The sequence below is a fragment of the Varanus komodoensis genome, unplaced genomic scaffold (genome assembly GCF_004798865.1).
Source record: "Varanus komodoensis strain SLA01 unplaced genomic scaffold, ASM479886v1 scaffold105, whole genome shotgun sequence".
NCBI lineage: Eukaryota > Metazoa > Chordata > Lepidosauria > Squamata > Varanidae > Varanus > Varanus komodoensis.
In genome coordinates, this window is record NW_025335297.1 from 294,770 (window position 1) to 320,031 (window position 25,262).

Sequence of the window (25,262 nt, forward strand, 5' to 3'; positions counted from 1 at the left end):
CCCACGGTTTGAGCGGAAGTGACACGCAGGGCTTCCTCCGTTCAATGTGTCTTTCGCTGCCTCTGCGCATGCATGTGTGTGTTTATGTTGAGAGGGATGGCTGTTATCAAAAGAAAAGAAATCAAGAAATACATTTGGAAAGAAGGATGAAAGGAAGTTGGCCCCACTGACCCCAGATTCGGAGTTCAGTCACCCACCAGGGAGACTAATTCTCCCTCTTTCCCCTAGAGGGGAAGCCACCTCATTAGACAGAGCCGCTAATCATCTGGCGTCCAGGCGATTATCTGGGATGGGTCACATGATTACACTCCTCGCTCCCCCTCCACCCACCCCAGACCAGCTTGGCCAATCTGGCTCAATCAGATATTCTGTCTCTCACAAACTAGAGGTCTCGGCACAGCATCCGCGCCACCCTGGCCGTCGAGGCAGCGAGAGGGCTCAGGAGGGCCCTGCTTCTAATTCCAGACCCCCAGCAGCTCCTCCTAGAAACCCCAGGTGTCCCAACTCCTCACCCCAGTTTCTCCTCTCCCCAGGAGTTCTGACTTCCAGTCTCACCGCTTCCTTTCCTGAGCACATCCTGCTGAATTCTGCTTTCTCCACTGCCCTCTTATAACTTGCCTTCTAGAATTCCTCCTCTCCCAAAGAACCAGACAGTCCTTCCAAACAAGCAAATTCCCAACAAAATCTACCCCCTCCCTCAGATAGCCTAAGCCCCACTCCAAATGAGCTCTGGGGGGCTGGCGGCCCCGTCCCTTCCTCCCACCCCAGAAGACCCTCCTCCAATTCGGGGCACCCGCCTGCCACGCCCCTTTCTCCGCAGCCTCCGGACACTCTTTGAAATCCTGGATGACCAGCAGAGTGGGACCATCCACGTCTCAGAGATTGAGAGCCGCTGGGGCCGCGGAGGCTCTGGGGTGACTGCCCAAGGAGACAGAGAGAGATGCCAGCTTCCAGCCGGGGTCCTCCAGGCCCTCCAGCAGGTGGCAGAGCCCTGTGGGGGCTATTTGAGCTTTCCCCGCCTGGTGGCTGGATTGAGAATTGCCCTCCTCCGGGCGGAAGAAGAGGAAGAAGCGGAGAAGGCGAGAGAGGGCGCAGGAGCTGGCCAAGCCGAGGGTGGACAGAGCTCATCCCAGTCTATGAAGAACCTGAGCCGGATACGTAAGTGAGGCCAGAGGAGTGCTGAGTCCGGTGCTGGCAGGGGGTGTGGAGGGGGGTCCGGCCTGGAGCAGGATTGCTGGGTTCTCTGAGACGGGAAGCCTAGCAGACCAGTGCAGGGGGGCTGGGAACTGGTGTGCCTCGATTCTCTGGGGAAAAGTGAGCTCTAATGGCGCTTGGACTAAATAGCCCCCTACTAGGGATGTTTAATCCTTAAAATAATGGGTAAATCAAAAGGTTTTTACCTGGCACAGAAAAGAATGTAAATTAATTGATTACAAATGGTTCTATCTGATTCTTTGTTCTGTGGATCATTGCTCTCCCCCCGTTCTGCAGTATCGCTGCTTCTCTGCTCGGCTTGTGATGGGTGCTGAATGTGGGGCTTGCTGAGAAGGGCCCCGATGTCAAAGGAGCTAAGCTAGCCTGCCCTTGCAGTGCCCCCTTCCAGTTTGGTGGAAACAGTGGAAAACTGGGAAGTTGATTCCTGGCATGGGGTGGAGGGAAGGGAGAGGAGGCCTCAGCAGCAGTGAGAAGAACCAGGAGTGGACTGGTAGAGATGATTCCAGTTTCCGCCAGCCCCAAGCAAGAAACCTGGAGTGGCTCTGGGTTGCTCTTAATGTTGCATGACCAAGGGGCAGAAATTGCAGCTCAGTTTGCAAAACTCAGCAGGACAAACTTTTTATGGCACAGAGATTCTCCCCTCACTGGCAAATGTAGCCTTCCCAACCTGCCTCCCTCCAGCAGTGTTGGTCAACAACTCCCAGAATCCACCAGCTATGCCTGGAGCTTATGGGAGATGTAGTTCGGCACTTCTGGAGGGCACCCAGTTGGGAAAGTGTATCTACACTTCCGGGACCTGTTAAAGGCACAGCAGCCTTTAAAGGGCGAGGCCCCAGCCCTGGGTGGCTGGGCTCAGGGGCCAGAGCAGTGCGGTGCTTAGCAAGACGGACCAGGACTGGGACTTCTGCTTCCCAGCCTGGGCTCATCGTATGCATGCATAAGAGGCTCCACGGTGCCTTTTTTTGCGAGGGGGAAGCAGCCTAAACCCGGCAGGCCTTTTGCCTGAAGCCGCTTGACTCTGCCTGTCTCACTGAATACAATTTTTCAAAAGGTCTTGGAGAGAAAGGAAACGGTGTCCCTCGGGAAACGTTTGCCATGATTTCCTTTTCTGATCAGTTGCCAGAATTGGGGCTTATGTCAGAATGGGCTAGGATGCCTGGTGTGTTTTTCCAGGCCTTTCTCCTCTGCCGCACCCTTTGTGGCTTGAGGAAGGGAAAAACAAGGAAAGTCTGGGTGGCCGTGCCGAGACTGTTCAGCTCCAGGACGGAGGACGTTTGGTACCCTGACGGGGGTCAGCGTGGCTGGGCAGCCACTAAGCACCCTGGTGCATCTGCTCCTTCTAAAGGGGAGCTCTTTAAAATCAATGTCGCTTTATTTATTCAAAAGATGTATTAGCCTTTTAGGGCAGAGGAGCTTCCAAAAGGAGGGGCATGTCATGAGCGGAGCCAGCTAGAGCCGGGGGGGGTCAGATTAGATAACCCAGGAGACCCCTTCTGACTCGCTCTATGTTTCTAAGTAGGCTTTTCAAAGAAAAAAAATACAATATAATTTCACTTCATAATAGAAAGCAACACCTGGCTTGCCATGGCTTGTTTGAGGGGTTGTTTGAGTGTTAGACAACCCTCAAATAATCCTAAAACAAGCCATGGGTTATTTGAGGGTATTTTAACCTTCAAACATCCCCTGTTGTCTGGGCTTGTATGACGTGATAAGCCGTGGCAAGCCAGGCACCTGTGGATTCCCAGCTTGGTGGGGCAGCCTGTGTGGGTGAATTAAGCCACCGTGGGCTGTTGTGCTGTGCAGACCCGGTCAGGGGGAAGAGCAAAGCTGGAGGGAGGGTGCGAGGATGCGCAGGTGACAGAGCATTCCTGCCAATCGAAGTCCTGCAGCTCTGGGCTCCACGGCACCTCAGTGCAGAGAAGTACGGCTGAGAAGATCCTGCAGCCTATTTGGAAAAGCAACCTGAAATACCCAAGGCAGGCTCTCCTCCTGCCGGCAGAAAGATGCCCCGGAGTGTTTGGGGGAGGAGTGGAATCAGGATGGAAAGGGGAGTGATCAGAGGCGGCGGGCTCTGCCCCAGGAGCGCTCTCCCTCAGCCCAGCCTTGCGCCTCCGGCAGGCCTTCAGCAGCTCAGCCAGGGCACCATACGGCCAGCGGTTTAGTGCTCCTGATCCTGTCTCCTCCGCCATGGAGACGAGCAATCCTCTTACCCCACTGCTCTGATCCAACTTCCCTCCACAGTAAGGAGCTTTCGTTAATGGGCCATGCACTGGGCAGAGGACAGAGGCTGGGGGTGGGGGATTAGGAAGCTGCGGAAATAACCCCCCAGGCCCCCTCGTCTCCTCCTGCCCACCCGTCCCCCACAACAAGATGGACGCTGGGCGGCTCTTCATTTCACACCCACCCCATGCCTAGGTGAGGTGTGGCTTTGGGGTTTGTTCCAAACCTCTCCATTTTGTCAGCAGGAAACGTCCTGCCGCTCCAGCCGGTGGCGCTGGGCAGCTTTGAAGCAGGAGCCGCAGGTCCCCTTCGCAGAGCAGACCGAGCCAGAAATCTGGGCGTCGCACCTCCGTCTCTGCTTGGTGTGACTGGACAGGTTGACACAACACAGCAAGCTGTGCGGGCGGCTTGCTTGCCCCGGGGACAAACCACGGCCGTGTCCTGTAGACAACCAGGCCATCCTGGCCGTGGAGTCCCAGCTCCGCCTTCTCTGCCCTTGGCCCTCCAGCAGCGGGGGAAGCAGAGGAAGGGGAGCCGGTCGCCCCGCTGAGGGTGAGGCAGGAGCAGGCCCGCCCTCACCGCTGCCCCAGGCCGCAGGGTTTGGGCCTCATGACAAGGCAGCTCACTGTGGGTGGCTTCCTGTGTCGTTCCTGCCTGAAAGCGGGAGAGGGGCTGGAGGGGCTTTCTGCCCCAGGAGCCTAACTAGCGTCACTGTGTGGGGAAACCGTGCAGCTTCACTTGGCAGCTTGCGGGCGTAGTGGGGGCCCCCGTCGCCGCTTTTCCTCAGGTCCCAAAACACCTGGGCCAGCCTTGCTAGCAGATCTTCTGGTCATGAGGGCAGTTCCTGAAGTGAATGTCTAAATGCAAAAGGGTGTGTGTGTGTGTGTGTGAGAGAGAGAGAGAGAGAGACAGACAGACAGACAGACAGACAGACAGACAGACACATTCCCGTGGCCACCATCTCTGGAAGACACAGATGCCAAGTGAGTCAGTTCTCTCCACAACTTCATAGTGCTCCAACCTTAGATGATTTATTTATGTAAAGACTTTAAAAAACAACAACACATATTCTTTTATGTATTGTGGGTATATTTTCCTGTACCACCTCTCAGTCATGCTTCCAGAAAGCTTTAAAAGAAATATTACCACAACGTAATAAACAAGAAACCACAGGAATGCCACACAAGTAACACAGAAGCACCTGCAAGTTTAAAATTGCATCATTCGTGTTTGTGGCATGCAACTGCTGCTTTGCTTGCAGGCGAATTGATACAGCTAGCTGAAAAAGGGAAGTTCTTGAAAGGTAGCTACAAAATATATTGCTATGTTTGTATCATGATTATTATTCCATCACGAGAAACCCAGACAACCCCCTGGAAAGCTTATTTGAGGGGTGCCAAGAGTATCCTTTGATGCAGCCCTCCTGGGACGTCTGCATTTCTCCCTTGCAAACAAACCCGCACAGGAAGTTGTCATTTCTGCTTCCTGCATCCCTGCTGGGCTTCTCAGTGGCTCTGCTCTTTCCCACGTTGAGAGGCTGGGCAGTGAACGTTGGACGTATTTCCTCCTTCGAAGATCAGCCTCCACCAGTGTGTTTTCTTTCCACCCAGTCCTGGTTCCACGGTGCCAGCCTCAGCACCTGGGCTGGGTTCCCACGTCACGACACGCAGCTCTGTGTGGCCTGTGGCTTTTTCTTCAGCCTCGCAATCGGACAGAGAGGCTCCCGGTGGGACATTTCCTCCCTCTGGCCGACTCTTTCCCTCTCAGTCCTCCAGAAGGTATCCCAGGAGGCTCCTCTCCTTGGCAGCTGCAGTGATGAGTGCCGTTTGGCTTGTCAGGCGGCTCTGCTGCGCACGCAGGGCTCATGTCCTGAAGCACAGCTGAGAGGGTGGGGAAACGGATCAGGCCCCTCGCCTGCTTCTCCGGGGGGCCTGCCAGGGGCCCTCAGGCAAAAGGGCAGTGGGAGGAAACCAGCTGGGCAGCACTGCAAAAGGAAACAGCAGCAGCACTCAGCTGAGCCCCCTCACTGCTCTGCCACGCACGCAGCTGATGGAGGCCCCTCACGGGTGCCTCTGGGAGGGCAGGGAATCCGCCGGGCAGTGACGCTCAGCCGATTGCCCTGCTTGTGCCCTTCTTGCTCCCGCTTGCCTGCCGTGCCTGCCTGGGGGCCTTTCTTGCAAGCAGGAGCCGCAAAGGAGGGGAAGCACTTGCCCTTCTCTCTCATGAGTGGGGCTGAGAAATTGGGGCAAATCGGCTGAGTGGTGCCATCCCCAAGCAGGCCCCACTGCCCAGCTTTTTCTCACGCCTCCTGCTCCTGCAAGGACAGCTTCCCTCCGGCACAGAGGAAGCGGGGGCATCAGCCGAGCAACACCACTTTTTCCTGCAGCACTGTCCAGCTGACTGCCTGCTTCTGGCCTGGAGAAAATCTTTAGCACAGGAGGCGGGCAGAGATGGGATGCCTCTGACAGTCATGCAGAGCAGCATCTCCAGCTCGCTGCTTGGCAAGAACAGCGAGAATGGCAGCGCTCTGGTTCTGGCCTTCAAACCACCATGGTCTGGTTTTCTGGGTTCAGAAAGCACAACAAGCCACGGTGGTGCAAGGAACCATAGGAAGGTTTGTGGTTTCTAAAGGCCAAGCTGTCTGTGCTGAATACACGGGCTGGATGACACAGCAGACCAGGAATGATAAGACACTGCTGTGGCTTGTTGGGTCACGTAAACCCAGCCCTTGTGTCCTTGATTTTCATCATTTCATTGTCTCCCTCAGAATCAAAATTATGACGTGAGGGAGTGTGTGAATTGGGCATCTTGTAAACTTGCACCTGCTCCTTCAAGAAACAGAAGCTGGAATGGTGGTGGCTATTTGCCCTTAGGGCAGAATTGTTGGACTCTGTCCAGGAGAACCAAGGGCTGGAAGTGATGTGGGAGCAGGTTTCTGCTAAAGATTAGGAGAAGTTTCCTAACAAGAAGGGCCCAGAACAGAAAAGACGACCTTGTGAAGTGGTGTCTTCTCCTTCGCTGGAGGGTTCTTAGCACAGCCTGGCCAGCCCAACTGCTTGGGATCCTACAGCTCCAGCGGGCAGTTGGACGACGTGATCTCTAAAGCCCTTGCCAGGCTTGATCCAGGGTTCATTTTCCTCCAGCATGTCTTCAATCACCTTGTTGACTCATTGGCCAGAACACAGCAATGGCCCTGGCCAGCATAAGCCTGCGTTAAAGACAGCATGAGCCCTGCAAAGGGCCGCACAGTTCTTTTGCTTTCTAGTAGTGGGAGCAATTCCTGTGCCCGCATCAGTTCAGGTTTGCTACTACAGGGGTGTTCGTGGAAACCTGGCTTCCCCAGCCTGGGGCCCTCCTAGCCAGTATGGTGGGACTTGACACACCGGAATGGCATCCAGTTGAGGAAGGCTCTGCAAGTTTCTTATACCAAGCTGAATGCTGGTAAGGGGGCCATAATGCTATAAACATGGGCCTGCTGCCAAAAATGCCAATCCTGAGGGTAAGTTGTTGCTGAACCGTGGCTTGATGTTGAGATTTGGGTTATTGCGTTGTCAGAATCCAGATGTGCTAACAAGCCATGGATTAACCATGAACAACCCAAGAAGAGAACCCATGGTTTCTTGTGCTGTGAACTGTGGGTTGTTCACCATGGTTTGTTATCTCAGTTGGATTCAGACAACACAATGAACCATGGCTCAAGAACAAGCCATGGTTCAACAGCAACCCACAGACAACCCATACACTTTCCCTAAATGTGGGTTATAATGTTGCCTGAACCTAGTTAGTTTCTCTCAGCCTAAGTGACCCCACTGGATTTTTTGTGAAGATAAAATGAGGCAGAGAAGGCACACAGTGTGTGCCACACTGAACTCTTCGGAAGAAAGGCAGGCTATAAATACAATAGAGAAACACTTCTATTCCAGGATCATATGAGGATGTGCAGTTTACTTCTGTACTGGTGTATGTGGAATAGTTGACATGCAGCCATGGGATTCACCATATCCTTTGAAACAGGGATGGGCAATTTGTGGCCACGTGGATGTGCTGGCCCACAGCTTCCATCAGCCCCATATCCAGTGGTGAAGGATGAGAGGAACTGTTGGCCAGAATATCCGGGTGGCCACAAGTTGCCTCTATCACGTGAGAAAGGACCTGCTGCGGTAGCCACGGCTCTTTGCCAGGTTCTTCCCTGGCTCGCTCCTCTTTGCTCCTCTTCCAGCGCGTGCCAACCTTTCCTCGCACTGGTGTGTCGCGTAGGAAGGACTAAGCAGGGAGGGGCCGGGCCGGCAGACGGGTGCCCTGAGCCCTGGTATTATGGTGAGAGTGAATCTCCAGGTTGTGACCTGACACCCTGGGTGTGCCCCATTCCCATTTAAGCAGCGGGTGGGGTGCATTTCCCTGCCCTCTTGTTTCTGTCTGTCTGAGGCTCAGTTCTCATATTTGGTTTGATTTGTCTGTGGTTAATTCCACTGTCTTTACTCACCGTTCTTTATTTGGTTTCTACTCACCGTTCCCGAGCTGTTTTTTGTTGCTTGTCATGCTGATAATCCCCACCTCCTCCCTGCTGGGAGCTGACACCGTGAACCTTCCTCTTCCAGCCTCTCCCAGCACTTTCATCCCTCCATATTATGGGTCTGGCTGGAGGGTTTCTGGCAATACCAAAGCCATTGTACAGCTACTTTGCCTCTCTGTTTTAACGTCTTTCATTTTGATTTCATTTTAATTTCTTCTATTTTTTTTCTTTTTTTTGGTGGTTAAAAAAGTGGGAGAAAAGGAGAAATCACAGAAAAACACAGGAAGTTTACAAATAAAAGAGGACATCTGGTTTGTACCCATCCCTGTACATTTTCATGAATGGGGCCGGATGAGGGATGGTACGGCACGAGTTTCATTCAGAAGTAACCTAAGGACGGGACAACGAGCCCTGCTGCCGGGACAGGGAGCATGTGGCCCCCCCAGAGGCAACTCTCTCACTATGAGCCAATTGGCTGGGGCTGATGGAATTGCAGTCCAGCACCATCCACAGGGCCACATGTAAGCCACAGTCTTGGATCCAGAGCAGCTGAGAGGGGGCGTCCTGGATGGGACATGCTGCAGGGAACTTCTTTCCTGGCCTTACACTGGAGCCCACTTGACGTCCCAGACAACCAAAGGCAGCTATGCCCCTGCCGCGAGGGATGCAGCCTCACACGCTGCCAGGCTGAGGAATCCACTGGCTACTTTTCTGGCTGGGTGTGGGGAGAAAGCTGGCAAGCTGACTGAAATATTAAATCTGGGAAAGTGCAAAGCTTGGGGGGGGGCACTATTTGCAGAGGAAGCTTTCGGGTTCCTGTCTGCCTTTAAAAGTTGCACACAAGAGAGGATTTTGGCAGGCCCATCTTGTCATAATGGGTGGGATTGTTTACTTAATTCAGGGTGATGTGTCCCGGGAACAGGAGTGGCTCCATGTTATTTGGGGTGAGATCGCAAGATGCCTCCTAACCACCCCCCCTCTGTGGGGCCCCCGTGGAACGGACTGTGCCTACACACCCTGGGCAAGTCACATGATCTCTGTTTTTCATGCAGTGGGTATAGCAAAGTTGCTCGTGGCAACAACCACATGGTATATGAAGCGTGCAGACTGGGCTGTTTGGCTATTAGCCGGAAGGGTGAATAATGCCTGGAGATTTCTTGACCATCACTGCCAGCTCTACACACTGCTGGTAAAAAGAAAAAGAAAAAATAGCAAACTCCCCCAACTTAATGCTCTCCATGCAGGGCGATTTCAGCACTGGGGAAGATGGGATTAGCTTTTCTCTACCCACCAGTGACCCTGCCCTCCCGCGCCTCAGCTGGGCTTCCACCGCAGGCAAAATGCAGCAGGGTGCAGGGAGCAGGGAAGTCTCTTAGCTCGATCAGGCAGCCGCTGAGCAGTGCTCAGAGATTTCTCTGTCTGGGTGCAGAGGAGACCCGGCCTGCGGGATCCCCCATCCTCAATCCCGCACACACATTACACTCCACTTTTACTCTGGCAAATGTCACTTTCTCTTGTGAACCTGTGGGGTGTGAGGACAGATGGGCAGCATCTTTCTTGCACTTGATGTGGCCCTTGGGAAATTCCCAAATTATGACCAGTGTTGGAAAAATTGAGATAAATTCTGGCAGAAAAATGTTGCTTATATGTGCCTTTGTGTTAGAAAAGCAAACCTGCAACTCTTTCTCACGAAGCACCAGCTTTCCAAGCCAGGTCACTGCTTAGCATTGCTGTTGCCTTAAGAAGATGGCATTCTCAGCTGGACTGAGAAGCCTCACTAACACTATTAGTGAGGAAATACCTGTGTTCTTATCAGCTGTAGAAAAACTGAAATAATGCTGTTCATTTGTTTCTGAATGGGCCCACCTAAACAGAGGCAAGCCCCTGCTGAGGGTGCTTGTCAAACCAGACTTCCCGAAGGGCTCCTCCATCGGACACACTGGCATGTTTAAGCAGACCGACTCGGCTGACCCGAACTGTCAAGAATTTGCTAGACTGACCTATCAAAACAGCAGCCGGTAATGGTTTCCATCCTATTGCTGCCAGTATTTCTGATAGTTTAGAACATTATGTCATGCCTAAAGACATCAGGATGCTATTGCACCAACATTATCTGGAAATTTAACACTCTGTATTGGTGTACGCGACCAGCAGGTTGTAAAAGTGTCTGTACATGGGCTGTGATTTTGTAGCTGAGTTTGCCTCTACCCGGTAATGCATTATCCTTCCTGACTGCAGGTACTGGGGCTCCGGGCAATAAAGCAGCAGAGGTTCAAACGTTTGATCTTTCCCATGGACCCAAGTTTTTATTTCCTCCTTACGAATTGAAAGCCGAGATTCTGTCACCAGTCTGGTCAGGAACAGGGAAAAGACTGCGAGTCTGCTTGGACGGGTGACTTCAGTGGCAAGTTAGTGCGAGGATGGTAACAGGGTGCTCCCTGAGAGCAAAAGGCTCCCATGCTGATTGGCAGCTGCTGCCTCAGCTGCTCTCTGCAGAGGAGAGAAGATCTGCCTGCTTTTAGGGCTTGGCGCTGAGCCACGGGCATCCCTCCATCTGCTGAGCTGGCCCGGAGTCGCTTCATTGTCTGATTGTCTGCCGTTTATCTGTGGCCGTCAGCTGGCACGGTACTTCCTGTGCACTGCAGATCTTGTGCATCAGCTGAAATGTGGGCAGGGTGGCCTGGATTTTTGGCTGCACCCTCCGCCATGCCCCCCCTCGCTGCTCCCAGCATGGCTGACCGGCTTGGGGATTGTCCACGCCTTGTCTGTCTCTGTGGTCCTTGCAGGCCACAGAAACGATCAAGGCTCAAAAGGGATTAGGGCAAGGGCAAAGGAAGGCGAGGGGGCTGGAGAAAGGATCTCCCCCTCCCAAATACGCATTGCAGAAGAGGGCAGACAGACAGGGGATTATGGAAATGAGAGAAGCCCAGCTGGATCAGGCCAGTGGTCCATCCAGTCTGCAGGGCTGGCATCCAGGCGAGCCGCTAGCCGGGGGTCCACCGACAAGAGCCCCGCTAGACGGGCACCTCTTCTTCCGTGCTGCCACCTGCCTCTTGCCTCCCTCTGCCTGTCCAGGTGAGCGGAGGCCAGGGTGAGCAAAGGAGCAGCAGCAGCTGGGAAGAAGGTCAAGGCACGGGGCGGGGGGTGCCCCGCGGAGGGCGCCTTGCCCAGGGGCCCTCAAAATCCGAGGCCAGCACTGCTTGGGAATCCCACAGCAGCCACGGGGTATCCAGGGGAAGCCCATGGGCTGGCTACCCATAGGTGGGAGCTTGAGCCATCATGGCTGGTCACACTGAGTCCTCTCCCCTCTGAGCTTACCAGAGCCACCAAATCAAGCAGCCATCACCCTATCGTGTGGCGGGAAACGGCAGAAGTGGGCGGCGCTGAGGGTGGTGGAGGACTTCCTTCCAGCCCTCCTCGATTTGCTTCCGTTGGGTGACCCTGAAGGCCAGCACCATGATGAGATTTGGGGGTGCAGGGACCCCTCTCTATTTGCTTTCTCCACCCCATGCATCCATCATGTCGTAAAACTATTGCAAGCAGAGAAATCTGTGGCCCCCTAGAGGCAGTTGACTACAATGCCCATCAGCCCCAGTCAACATGGCCAATAAGAGGAGAGGCTTTGTGATGTGAGGGGAGGCAAGTCCACCCCACCAGCCCTGCTGAAAGGCCACTTTTTCCTCTTCCCTCCCGATCGCCTTTCCTTGTACATGGAACCTTTTTACATTGTAAGTCTGCAGCCAGGGACTGTCCTGCTTTCCTGATTGCTCGAGAGTTGCTCAGGGAGATTTTTGAGCTGAGGAGTGGGATGAAAAAGTTTTAAATGAGAGGCAAGGGTTGATGGGAATGGTAGTCCAGCATAGTTCCTCATTCCCGATCATTTCTCCCCACCCGGCCCCCGCGGCCTCCAGGGTTTCTGTTAGCAGGGTGGCCAGATGCAGTGAAGACCCAGGATCCCACGACTAATTGCTGCACAGAGGAGAGAATGCTGCCAGGTGCATCTTTTCTGCCTGGTCACAGTGATGAAGGCACAGCGTCTCTCCAGCCGATTTTGCCCCTGCCCCTGCCCTTGCCCCTTGTGGGGCATCACTGCAGTGAGAACAGTGAGGGGAAAGCTGGAGGACAGGAACACGAGACCTGGGCAGAAATGCGGGCTGGGGAGGCGGCAGGATCCCTGGCTGCGGCGTGTGCTTTTGTGATGAGCACCCTGCCCTTCATTAATTCTGTCTCCAGGAAATCAGTGGGACAATCAATCCCACTGGACTAGAGCCATGCCGGGCTCCGTTAATCAATGAGTCACTGCAATTAGTGGCTTTCATTAAAGCCGTCGGGATGAGACTGGCACAGGGGCGGAGGGAAAGACGTGAAATTGGGGCATGAATGAGACACAGTGGCTGCAGTGGGGCTGGCCCTTTTTCCACAGACCTTGCTTCAGGGCCTCAAGCCAGGGCAGGCTGGCACATGGAAATCGTTTCGCAGCCATGTCGCTTTAGACCCTTTCCAAGAAAGGCATTCCCGGCTCAAGTTTTGTGCACTGAAATGCTGTGGCTGCTACTGAACTCTGAGGCTCTGGGACTCTGAACCCAAGTTCCCCATCACGGTTCTGTCCTGGGGCTCTCTGTGTATTTCCAGGGGATGGTTCTACATGTTGTGCTAAGCACACTTTAAAAGCCACAGCATCTGCCCTTTGAATTTTAGAGAATAAACAGGTAGATCAGCAGCTCTTGCAGGTGAGGTGAGGTGCTCAAGCAGGAAGCAGCTCTTACGGGGTAGTGCAAGATCCAGCTTATTGGGACTTTTCACCAACACTGAGCCATCCAGAGCAAGAGCAGAACTGAGTGAGAGAAGGAGACATTTGCCCCTTCCCTGCCCAGAACGAGAGAGAGGAAGGGCAAATGGCTGAGCAACCTGGGAAAAGCCCCCAAGGGAGTGGAGACAAGACTAGCTCCTGCCTTGTCTTGTTTCCATGGTTCACCGCCACATTCTTTCTTAGCGACATACAGAAACCCCTCATGGGGCTGTTTTAGGGGCTCCCTTGTGTGGGGAGACACATTTCCAGCCTCTGCTGCAGGGCAGGGGAAAGGAGGAGAAATTGTTCTGTGTTTTTTGATCACCTCTCCTCACCAGCTGCTCTTCTGCTGGTCTTCTGCTGCTTTCCATGAAAACAAACATTACAGCACAGTAATATGTAGTTTGACCCCAAGTGAGGGTTTATTGCTTGCAGTGCTAAGCCATAGTTTGATTTGTTAAAATTGAGCATGCTATTATGTCCATGACATCTCTGCAAAGAAACAAAGGACCGCAAATTTGGTTGACCGCAAATAGAAGCCGTGTTTCGATGGTGACTTAAGAAGCCTTCCCTCTTTAAACCATGGCTTGTTGTGATATCTGAACCCAGTATCATAGTTTATCCCTGGTTTGTTTGTGCAGCTGTGTAGCCTGAAAAAGAAACACCTTGAAAGTGTAGGCTGAAAACAAACTACTCCAAAGCTGGGCAAAATGGGCAGAAGAGAAAGAAGAAACAGAAAAAACACACAGTGGTCTGCAAGAAATGCATGATTAAAGGAACAATCCATGATTAACCTCAAATGTTACATGCAAATACAGCCAATGAAAAGCACATGTATGCAAGTTTCGTTTGTTGCAATCAGTTAATATTATATTGTATTACATAATACAATACATGGAAGCCATTTTAAGTGTTCCATTCTCTCTCTCTCACCAGGAGAATCTGATGGGAAAGGAGTCTCTCGGTCCCGCAGCATCAACAGCTCCCTGTGCCAAGCTGGGCGACGCAGGAATATCCGAATCCTGAAGGAGCCACGCCGGCACACCATTTCCAATGCCATGGAATATGATACGGTGAGGAGCACTCCAGGGTTAGCAGAGTGGCTAAGCCCCTCTTCATCCAGGCATCCCCTGTTCCATGTGAAAGGGAAGATTTTTTTTTAAATTTTATTTGTTGGTAGTAGTTGCCTTGGGTGCTTCCAGACACAGAGCTCCTAGCTAGCTATTGTGAAGCAGTTTCCTCTGTCTGTCTGTCTGTCTGTCTGTCTGTCTGTCTGTCTAGAATCTATTGTAGTAAGAAAAAAGACAGAAGAATTATTGGGGAAGCCCAGGAAGCTTATAGAAAAAAGGTATCTGGACATACATGCAGTGACATCTTATGAGTGTGGCAGGGCGATTATAAAAACTCAAATGTATTCTGGGAACACATTTACACAAAGAAATCAATTTTGTTAATTAGCTCAAAATCTGTCACCTCAGGCTATAATTGTCCTTTGACAGCCACTCTATTGTCTAGGCTCCAGAGTCAAGTAGGTTCTAATTGTGGGCCTGGCTTTTACCCCCAAGTGTTGCTGATCCGGGGTAGGGAGAGGGGATGTATTCTAGAACCTTCTATCACAGCCTCATGGAACTAGGACTGCCAGCATCCCACCTCGGAAGATCATGAGAGGGAAACTCAGCAAAGAGTTTCAGCTACAGGGAGAGTTCTGCTGGCTCTGCCCAAAGGCCTAGTTAGTCCATCATCCTGTTCGTACAAGGCCAGCAAGATGGCTCAATGGGCAGCCCCTAGGCAGCAACTCTCTGTCCCCTAGCACCTGGGGATCAGAAGCTGCGGCCTCTGGCCAGAGTCCCCAGGTAGCCATTGGGAGGCTATGTTGCCACGTTCTTTGGCAGTGGATTCCATAACTTGGCTATGTCAGCCGATGCCTCCAGCTAAGATCAGGACTGACCTCAAGGGTGGGCCTGGACGGGCCCTTGCAGAGGGCCCATACCTGAGCAAGAGGCCCTTGGAATGGCTCCTCCTCGTCATTATGGCAACCTGCTCGTTAAGGCTCTGGCCCAGGCAATGTGGGGGGGGGAGGAGCCGTGGACCCCACTGCCTGCTTTGTCACCAGTTGTCTGTGAGTCGGGCGAGCACGTGGCAGCCCTGATGGGAGAGGCACTGGAGCAGTCGGTGGGAATGCCAGCCAGAAGGCAGGCTCGCTGAGGGAGGGGGGTTGTGGAGGGGGCTTTGCCTGGGAACCAGGAGTCCTTCTGCGGCCCTTCCATTTTTCCCTTCTTATTGGATTTTCTGCATGAGGGGCAGAGCCGGAAGCAGCCAAGATGGATAAGGCTCAGGGGGAAATGAGAGTGCAATTTAGTTGATTGTGAATGAGCGCCTTCATCTCGTTTTTACACTGCTTGTGACATTAGCCGTTTCCAGGGACTGGTTGGGTCTAAGAGGTGGAACCCAAAATAAGGAGACACATTTAAAATGTCTCTAGTCAGGGCTTGGTGGTTCAAAGGATACCAAAAACGAAGCGACAGACATTAATCCTGTGGCGATGCTGGCCCTCTGCTCCCCTCTCCTTGCTCCCCAAATCAATGCGGCCAGCTGGAAAGACTGGGATTAGGGCCACCATTGTCCGAGGTAGCCGAGGCTTTAGAGCTCATCCCCGCATGCCTGGGAGGTGCTGAGTTCAGCAAACGGGGAGGGGGAGGCTCCGGACACGTCGATTCCCTCGGAGCTGGGAAGGGTCCCGAGCTGGGGGAAAGCGGGTGTGGAGGTGAAGAGGGCGACGGCCGGGCTGGGAAAAGCAGGCGGCGCACATGCTGGGGGAAGGACTGTGGATGCAGAAGGCTGGTGTGGAGGAGGCGAAGGAGTGCGGAAGGTGGAGAACGGCGCTGCTGATCCTGAAGGAAAAGAGGAGCGTGTGGCGCAAGTGCCGGGAGAAGAGTTGCCGGAAGGCTGGGGCGCGAGGGCAGCTCGGTGGGGAAGGGGAAGGCCACAGCCAAGTGGGGGTGGCTGGGGGCAGGCAGCGGTGGCCCCGGTGGTGGAAGTGCCTTGAACTAAATGGGGCCAGTGGCAAGGCGTGCTGGGCGAGGCAGAACCGGGGCCCCAAAAGGTTCCGGGGAAAAACAGGGCTTTTGTTGGTTTTTAACACCGTGCTCTAATTAAGGCTGCCTTTTTGCTCTGCGTGTTAACCTTAGCCACCCAGAGTGCCCTTCTTTGGCAAAAGGCAAGGTAAAAGATAAATAAATGGGGGAAGTTTGAAAGAATTAGGGCTGTCGGTGTGTGGTGTTATAATAGGGTTAGGCGGGTTTTGCTCTCCGGAGGTGCAATGGACTGAAACTAGGAGAGACACGGGTGGGCAAAGCAAAGGGTGGCCAGGCAAGGTTCACTTGTCCGAGTGAGGTTGCCCCCAGAAGCCTTTCCCCGCTTGATGTGGGGGTGATCTGAGGACACCTCCCTGCCCTGCTGGAATGCTGGGGTGGCCCCCGCCCCTCCTGCTCTGGGCACTGCTGCCTACCCACCACCACAGCACCACAATGGCGGTCCAGAGGGGCTACACCATACTCATCGTCCCGCTGGGCACGGCCCTCGGCAGTCTGGAGGCTCTGCAGTTCTTCTTCTGGGTGAGTGAGATGGGAGCGGGCGCCTGGGGTCTCTCTCTCTCTCACACACACACACCCTCGTGCTGATCTCCCTAGACTCTGCTCCATGCCCAGAGACCCGGGCAGTGTTTAGCTCATAATGAAAGCTGCATGATGCATGAAACCCCATGGATATGAGGTTCTTTCATATGAACCTCCTCATCAGTGGACGTCTGCTGGAGGTTTCCTGGTGTGTGCTCTGCCTAGGCACAATGTGCATATGATTGCAGCACAAAGCATGGTCTTTTCTGTAGTGGCACCAAGTCCTTGGAATTTGCTCCTCAGGAAGGCCAGCAATGCCTGTCTTCCCATGTATTCTGGAGATAAAGTCAAGCCTATATTCCTTCCCTTCCTTTTTTGGTATTCCTTTTAGTACCTGTTTTCTTCAGTTGTTCTCCCCGGCTTAATTATGTTGCTGTTATAAAGTGATGCTTTGCTTAATGGTATTTTGTTCTGATTATGATTTGGGGCTTATAAATTATATTTACAAGTTGCCTTGTGTACCAGTCTTGATATTAGTCCGCATGTTATTTTATATTAACACCGGAACCTATCTTAAAATAACATACTGCTTCTCTGGCTTCTGAGCCCTGACAGCATCCAGTACAACTCCCCTGTCTTTGCCTTAAAGTCCTCCATGTCCCATCCTTTTCCTTCCGCCTTTGATATACACACTTCTAAATCATACGACCTTCTGCTGCCTAAAATCCTGCTTCCAAAGCCCCCGTTTGCCTTCTCCTTTGTTACTTCCGGTGCCTGTAATTCCCATCCCGCGACCGCACAGCATGACCTCCCTCGCTCACCCCAATCCACAGCTCCTTTTCTTTCATTTTTGGTTGGCTCTCCCATCAAACCAAAGTGCAGCACAGCCACATCTAAGCTCCATCTGCTCCTGCTCTTTCTCGTCTCTCTCGGGTTCCCACCCCTTTCTCCTTCTCTCTCTTGCTCTCTCTTTCCCTCTTGTCTCCCCCTACTGTCAAGCCGCAGATTGTAACCTTCTTAGCACCGGGACAACTTTTGTGCATGTGCTTATTTTACTCTGTGAAGCCTCCTATACATCCACGTCGCTGCTATAGAAATAATAATACTAATATGGATAACATTAATGTATTTTATTTAATTATTTATTTTTTATCGCATCCATTAGCCAAGCTGACTCTTTGGGCATGTTACAAAATAGATAATATAACAACAACATACACAATAAAAACCATATTATTAAATTGGGCATATGTACAACATTTTACTGCAATAAAACAGCAATAAAAACACAGAAAAATACAGAAAACTTCATAGAATCTGGGAAGTGTCATATATCATCATATTTTGATGATATTACAAAGTAGTTGCTACTAATATGAGTAAATACATGTAAGGGGCCCTACCCGCAACCCTGCCTTGGAGGCCAGAGTCATGGCTAGGGCTGCACCTGTGGGGCCTCCACCTTGCAGCTCCCTCCCCGGGCTCTAGACCTCTGTTTCAAAGACTTGGGTACCCTTCAGAACCAATGGAAGGTTTGTTTGTTTGTTTGTTTTTTAAATCTTAGTTTAATTGCCACACAGGGGCATTTTTCAGAGGGCATTACAGCTTTCAAGGTTTAATAATCCTTTAAAAATAATTAATGCAAATGTTGATATAACACTCAATATAGACCCTCAGATATACCAGGTATTCAGCCAAATCATGCTCATAATACCACATTTATATGTATATCATTAAATTATCAGACAGAATAAGTAGCACAAAAATCTGTATCATCACACCAATAACTCACAAACTAACAGAACAAAATTTCTACACTGGGGGCACAGTGGTTTACATTGCTGGGCTGGTTGATCGAATATGTGATTGATTGTGTCTTATTCCAGGTTTGGGCAATACCCATTTTTGCCGCCATTAACAAAGCAGATATAATTGGCTGGTGGATTCTTGGAATCTCTTTTTTCAAGGGTTAACTCTCCTCACACCAGGCGTCAACTCTGCCTCCAATCTACCCCTGCAGGACAACTTGAGCTTATTTGCCTCCCGTGACAGAGAAATAAATCCTAGTAGCTACTTCTCAATATGGAGATAAAATACAAGTCAGCACATACAGATTTTATATAGAGTTGTGTTTTATGGGCCTGGACACCAAATCTTTTAAGAGCTTAGCAAGCCCCTGTCTGAGGCCTCTGCTCCCTGATGTGCAGAAAGCAACTGCAGAATCTCTGGATGATCCAGGCATGTGTACAGCCACCCAGGTGATAAAACCAGCCCCGCTGCTCCATTGTTTCCATTGAAGGTACTGGAAATTAAATTGGGAAGTACGCACGTCAAGTGATCTGCCATCTCACTGCAATGCTGATTATGTCCTTCACTCGGCACTGGCTTTCCCCCAGCAAGGAGGCTCCTGGTCCACTCCTTAAGGCACGGTGCTCTTGCTACTGTGTTTTGGGGAGAGCGGGGGTAACGCGGCCTTCCCCCAGTTGCATGTGAACTTTCAGCACGCCTGCTTGTTGGGGCTGACAGGCACTGCTGGACTTTCATCCTCTGAAGCACCCAGAGGGGGGGGATGGAGACCCCTCCATTGCAGCTGGACTTCTCTCCCATTGCAGCTTTTATTTTGAGCACGATAGGACTTTTATAGATGCTAACCTAGGTGCTGAACTCCATCCCCAGTATCGGTTCATCAGCATGGAGCACCATGGATGGATCCTATAAAGCTCAAAGGAAAGGCTGCACTGGCTGCCACTGAAGGGCACAAGTTTGGGGAAGGCTGGCTTTCAGCACCATAGATGATAGTCCTGAAGTAATCGGGAGACAGTTCGCTGTTCTTCCACTTTCAAAGGTTTCTGAGTCTTCCCTGCAGCCCTGAAAACACCAGCCTGAAGCCCCGCTTCTCTTTTCTGACTCGCAGCTGAAGCAGATGCAGGAGCTGGAACGGCAGCGGGACGTCTTGCTGCAGGGGCTGGAGATGGTGGACCAGGTGCGCGACTGGTTCCAGCGCCACCTGCTGGAGGCCCAGAGACGCCAGACACACATGGGAGCTGAGGCGGTACGTGCACGTGTGTTGGATCCTTATGGACGGAAGGTTGGGCTAAGGCCCCAGATAGCTCAGTCCTGCCTTGCGCAGGTGGTGGATTCACAGAGGGGCATCCCTGCCCAGAAAGCCCAGCGTGTAATTGAGTGATATGATGGCCTCCACTATGAGTCCGTATCAGCCTCCAAACTCAGGGGCTGATGTGCATCCAATGCACGGGCTCAGGCGGAGCAGTAGCACCTTGTGCTATAAACTTTCTGTAGATGGCTGCTTTTGCAGTCCCAGCTCTGTGATCACAGTGCCTTGGAGCTGGAGCTTTGACTAATTTCGTGGGGGCCCCAGACAACATTGGAAGGGTTAAAACTAACCACACATCCAGAAAATGGCAGAGTTTTGCCAGCAGGGGTAGCAAGAGATCTCCTATGAATTAAGAAGGTACCAAAAGAGAACTTACACATCCACTGCACAGCCGCAAAACTCTTGCTGTTCTTGCCGTCAGCATGTAAGATGCTTATGGAGTACAAGAGGGCAGTTCCCTGCCCCAAGGAGATTACTATCTAAAATTGTGGGGTCAGGAGTTAACACTGAGAAGGGATATGAAATTATTTCAGTTACTTGTAATGGACTAAATCCACACATTTATCACACACAGAATAAAGCTGAGGAGGCAAATTGTGGCCTTCCAGGTCTTGCTGGGTTGCAACTTCCATCAGCTCAAGTTGGCATAGCCAGTAGCAAGACATGATGGGAGCTGCAGGCCGAGTCTACCTGGAAGGAGACAAGTTGCCCCACATCCTGGTGTTCGCTCGTGCGCGCTCTCTCTTTTGAATTCAATGCACTTGAATAACGAGTTGAGTGTTTTTATTTGTTGCACCACTGCAGACCTGTTTCCCCGACCCTTATGCCAACCAGAGCTGCCTGCTGCTGGCCAAGATCCAGGAAGTGAATCTGTGCTTGAAAAATCTGCTCACTTCTCCTGGAAAGGTCAGGAGGGCTGAGGGTATGGGGGGCTGGCGGTGTGAGGCCAAGGCCACCCCCGCCAAGGCAGGCCGAAGCGACTGCCTTGGGTGGAAGACTTGCAAAAGTCCCATTAATGGGAGGCAGAAGGGAAAGGGGGAACTCTGACCTGCTGAGGGAGAGCCTCCTGGGAGGGATGGGCCAAGACTTTTGGCTGCCTGGAGCAAAGGTGGGATGGCTTCCCCTCCTCATCCCATCCATAGAATGAGCTGAATCTCACTGCAACCCTGGCGATGGGATGGCGTCCTCCATGGCCTCTGAGGGCAGCAGCCTCACCGGGGGACCTAGGACAGATGTGGGACATGCACAGCCCTGTCCTCCAAGAGAAGGGAGCAGTGGGGCTCAGAAGGAGCCTCAGGGAGGCTGCTGCCACTGCTCCCCGCTTCGGATGCCCGAGGTTGTAATCCCACTTTGCCTAATGGTAGGGCTGGCCCCACTTCATAGGAACGAGCAGGAGCTTTAGCTGTGCTCCTGTCCATTTCAGTGCAAGGGACAACTTCCAACAGATGGGGTGTGTGTGGGGGGGAGAGGGAGATATGGGGAGAGATAGAGAGAGGGAAGATTTTAATTTTTTGCCTTTGAGCCGATCGTGGAATAAGAAAGGAAATGCTGTCCTCCGTATCTAGCCATAAGGTCAACAAATCCTGCCACTTACCCCTTTCAGCCTCTTGCGAGACCTCACTTCAAAACTCTCCATCTGTCTCCCTCCCCTTGTCTCCCCTCCCCTCTGAGTTCTTGCTCCTTCCCCCCATATTGGTTCATCTGCCATTGGGCCCCTCGGTCTCTTCCTCCCATATCACGTTCATAGATTTAACCCCTTCCAGGCCCAGCTTTTTCTCCTGTTCCAGGTTTCCTTCCAAGGTGCCCCTTAGAAGACTGCCTGTCTTCTGTTGCTGTAACCTTACTATTTTCCCCTCGAGACACAGTTTTAAATACAGCTGCCCTCAAGTCATACTAAATCCTCTTTACGCATTTGCAAAGAGAGGAGTAAGGCAATTCACTCCCCTCCCTGCCACAATTTTGAACACGGATCATAAAGGAAGCCTCAGCTGCAGGGTTTCTGGACCTGTTTCAGCCTAGGGCCAAATTTAATTTCAGAGAAGTTGTGCAGGTTGCTTTCCAGTTTGGGTGGGTCCAGAATATTAAAAAGCCAACATTATTTTAATGGTAAGCTCTTACTGATAGTAACTCAATCTCATGAAAGGCACTTCAGTATCTTAGCACGGGAAGGAAATCACACCAAAGCCAGGATACTACCAAATTGTAGGGATGGTGATCTCGGGAAGGGATTACTATCATCTTGGAAACCCCAGAGGCTGTGGATTCATTCTTGGTCTGAAGTACCGAACTGCTGCTCCCCATCCAGCTAGCACCTTCAAAGGGAGATGGGTTTTGTTGGGGCCACAGCAGGAGGGGAAGGGTTCAACTCCCTTCTTAAGGGGTTCCGAGATTGCTACTCCTCCCTGACTTCCATTTACATTACAGAAGCCATAGATGTTAATGCATTCGTACCATTAATATCCTATCTAGTCTGGCCCAAATGGCTTGGATGTGCATGGAATTCTGGGTACCGCTGTCCCTAATTTTGAAGGGCAGGGTCACCATCGGCCACCTACAGATCAGTGTCTTGACTGTATGGCATGCATGTAAAAGCACGAAGGTGAAGGCCTCGTGGCCCTGTTGGATGTTCATACGCTGTTACAAAACTGGTGATATGGGAAGGCCCACAGTGCCACTGATGATGCTTTTCCACAGTGCCTTCGCACCTACCTCATCCCTGACCTTTCTGTCAAAACCTAGTGAGTGTGCCTCTTCAGCAGCGCAAGGGCCCGAGGAAGGATGTTGCTTAGCAACACTGTTAGAGCAAAGTAACACTTACGATGGCAGTGGAGAGGAGTCACTCACAAGGTTATGTGGATTTTTCTCTTCTCCAGACTGAAGTTCCGCTGGGTGGTTTTGGGGTCCCCCTTTATTCACCAGGAAAAAAGGAGTTTCACCAGCAAGCGGTCACTGTCCTCAAAGAACAGAACCACCTACTGATCAAGGTAAAGCAAAACTCTATAAGCTGATCTTCTGTGTGTGTATCTGTGAATTTTTACATATCTATATGCATACAAACACACACAGGGGAATTTACCTACTTCTGCACTTTTGAACCAATACATGATGCAAACTGAACTATCCTTAAAATTCATATGTTGATAGAATAGTAGGGTTGGAAGGGGCCAAGAAGGCCATCTACAGGGCACTAAGCCTCACCATTATGCCTTTAAATTTTGCTGTTGATCTCTCCAATCAAAGAATGGATAAAAGAATGCAAATATTAAAAAAATATTCAGAACGCCTTGGTTGGGGGAAATTGCTTACAGAAATTGTATGTATTGGGCAAAACTGCATACAGAACTTGTACACTGAAATACGTATTCTGACTCCTAGGAATTTGGCTGTCAAGATTTTGAAATAGCAAGTAATACTTTGAAGCTAAAACTCACATCTCATCTAGAAGCCCCATTTTCATATTTAGAAGATCAGTGTGTCTTCTTTAACACACATTTAATCTTTCACATTTTCACCCAGAATGCTAACATTTTAAAATCCAGTCTTCTCCATAGTAATATGAGACAAGTGTTGCTCCAGGGAAGGTGAGGAACATCCAAACAAGCTTGCTCTGAAAGGTTCGCACAACAAAATGGCCTTCCTGGAGGAGGCGGCACTAGTGGAATAATGGTTATGTTATCATAATACTGTCTATCTGCCTGGCTAACAGGAAGTGTCTGAAAAAAGTGACCGCATTGCCCAGCTGGAACAAGAAAAAGCAGCGCTGTGCAAGCAACTGAAGGAGAGCCGAGGTTACCGACTACCCAGCCACAAGGAGTCCACCTTTATTTAACCATCCAGGTCAACAGTGAATATGGTGACAACTTTTCTCTGTGCGCAATGCCTGTGCCATCACTTCCTTCTCTGAGCCCAAGACAAATGACCATCTTTCCACCAAAGTTTTCTGGCCCAGGAGGTTATTGTCGTCTTCTTTTTTATGCCATTACATCTGCCTTCAGCAGCAATCTTCTCCGCAAATGTGACTGCAGTAACCTCAATTCTTCAGGGGTACACGTTATGCCACCTTTTAGGAAAGCATTCCTCTTGACTTAATGTGCGTATTTTCCTTTGGTTTGCATAATTGCAAAAATTATTTAAGAGAAACTTTGAGATGGGAGATTATTGTTATTTTGGAAACACAGGCCGTTGAGATTTATGGAAAAGAGCTTGTGAAAGGAAACTGGTCTGTAAAAGAAGAGAGTCACAGCAATGAGACAGTATTGACCCACTTCTGGCCCTCTCCTGCTCAGGCCAACATGCTCCAGGTGTGAGGCCGAGAACTTCATTTCCTTAAAACAAATTGAAGATGTTGCATTAAGATAGAAAATTTCACAACCTGTAGCACAATTGCAGTGATGCAGGATTCCAGAACTCCTGTCTCGCTTGTTCCCCAGTATATCAGTACTGATACTGCTTCCTCCTGCGTACCATCTCCTGGATGCTGAGTGCTGTCCCTGTTCCCACACCAAAAACAAAACAACAGCAAGGCATTCCTTCAGAGAGTGAATATATTAATTCTGTCCTTGTTTGTCAAATGATCTGGTCTCACTCTGGCTAATTGTAGTGCTCTTTTAATTTACAAACACTTGGTTGTATTTCTCTTCTTCACCCTCACATCAGGTCAGTGTGGTTGGCTGTTCTGCAGCGATTGGAACTGAGAACAAAAATATCTGTGATGGAGCAAAAATATAAAACGGGGTGACAGAGCTTCATTCCCAGATGTTGCACTCACTAGCCTCACCTAGCTCTATATTCCCTCTCTTTTAGGATGTAATTTCTGTGGATGGAGTCAATGTTGTAGACATATTGCCACCACATCACATCTGCTTCCTTAATTCAGTTTAATAGTGTTCTGTTATATTTCCTCTTTCATTTTTCTCTTTGAAAAGGTCATGTCCTTATTAAAGGGGCAGTTCATATTATTTTCTAGAATCCTCCACTGCGATAAACCTGGAGTGGCTGCGAAGTCAGTCAAATGACAGAACAACAACTCTGCTGGAGCAGACCGGCATGCTGTCTAAGCCACCATTCTGCTCCCGCAGTAGCCAACCAGGTGCCCCAAAGGGAGACCCACAAGCAGGACATTCACACCCTCCTCTACAACTGGTATGCTGAGCCACAGGGCTTCCAATATTGGAGCCATCATGACAGGCAGCCCTAACTTCCGGTTCTTTTAATTCTTTTACTTTGGGGAAGTTTCCAAAAAGAAGCTGACAGGAGGTGTGATGGGAAGGCCTCCTGTCTGGAGAGCTGCTGTTAGTGTGAAAAGAGTTAGATGGAGAAATGGTCTCACCTCGTATTAGTCAGTTCTCCACTTTCCCATCAAACAAGCCAAGGATGACTCTTTCAACCCATTTCATTATGGGGTGAAAATGCCATAAATACTTGTTTGTGCTACCTGTCACCTTTAGAATTGCCATGCGATATTTTTACCTGCCCATTTAGCCCCCCCCCCCCCGCCATTCAGTAGTGAGTATTTTGTTAAATAAAGGTGGGATTTGACTGGGAATTGTTTTTCTAGTGACACCCACTTTGCACTCCCAACTCAACTATTAGTTGTTGTATTGCATTTCTGTACTGCCCTTCTCCCTCTTGTGAGGAACCAAGACAACCCACATAGTTTCATTTTATCCTCACAACAACAACCCTGTGAGGTAGGGTGGCTGGTGAGCTTCCTGGCCAAGTGAGGACTAGAACCTGGATTTCCCGGGTCACCAGGCCAACACTAACCACCACACCAGCTCTAAGGTGTTCATACAG

The 25,262-nt window shown here is 51.0% G+C and overlaps 2 protein-coding genes across 3 annotated transcripts in view; one reads left to right on the forward strand and one right to left on the reverse strand.

The window, feature by feature from the left end:
* Nucleotides 1-690: 690 nt before the first annotated feature.
* On the forward strand, nucleotides 691-23,336 carry SAPCD1 (suppressor APC domain containing 1). Its single transcript, XM_044419592.1, has 6 exons — nucleotides 691-1,158; nucleotides 13,674-13,810; nucleotides 19,266-19,403; nucleotides 20,271-20,372; nucleotides 22,340-22,450; nucleotides 23,173-23,336. The coding sequence occupies exons 1-6, from the start codon at nucleotides 723-725 to the stop codon at nucleotides 23,293-23,295; spliced, it is 1,047 nt and encodes a 348-aa protein (XP_044275527.1). The 5' UTR covers nucleotides 691-722; the 3' UTR covers nucleotides 23,296-23,336.
* Nucleotides 23,256-25,262, reverse strand: part of VWA7 (von Willebrand factor A domain containing 7) — a 44,959-nt gene continuing 42,952 nt past the window's right edge. Inside the window, exons 17-18 of one of the 2 annotated variants that reach the window (XM_044419588.1) lie at nucleotides 23,839-23,956; nucleotides 23,256-23,687 (exon numbers count right to left, since the gene is read on the reverse strand). In XM_044419588.1, coding sequence (XP_044275523.1) covers nucleotides 23,656-23,687; nucleotides 23,839-23,956 — 150 coding nt within the window. In that variant the 3' untranslated portion in view covers nucleotides 23,256-23,655. The remainder of the gene's footprint in view (nucleotides 23,688-23,838; nucleotides 23,957-25,262) is intronic. The other variant, XM_044419590.1, reaches the window with a different exon arrangement.

Excerpts from the sequence above, each read along its gene's own strand:
- SAPCD1 (XM_044419592.1), top strand. The coding sequence starts at position 723 with ATGAGCTCTGGGGGGCTGGCGGCCCCGTCCCTTCCTCCCACCCCAGAA. Across the intron at positions 19,404-20,270 it reads CACACATGGGAGCTGAGGCG|ACCTGTTTCCCCGACCCTTA; the intron begins GTACGTGCACGT and ends GCACCACTGCAG. Across the intron at positions 20,373-22,339 it reads TGCTCACTTCTCCTGGAAAG|ACTGAAGTTCCGCTGGGTGG; the intron begins GTCAGGAGGGCT and ends TCTCTTCTCCAG.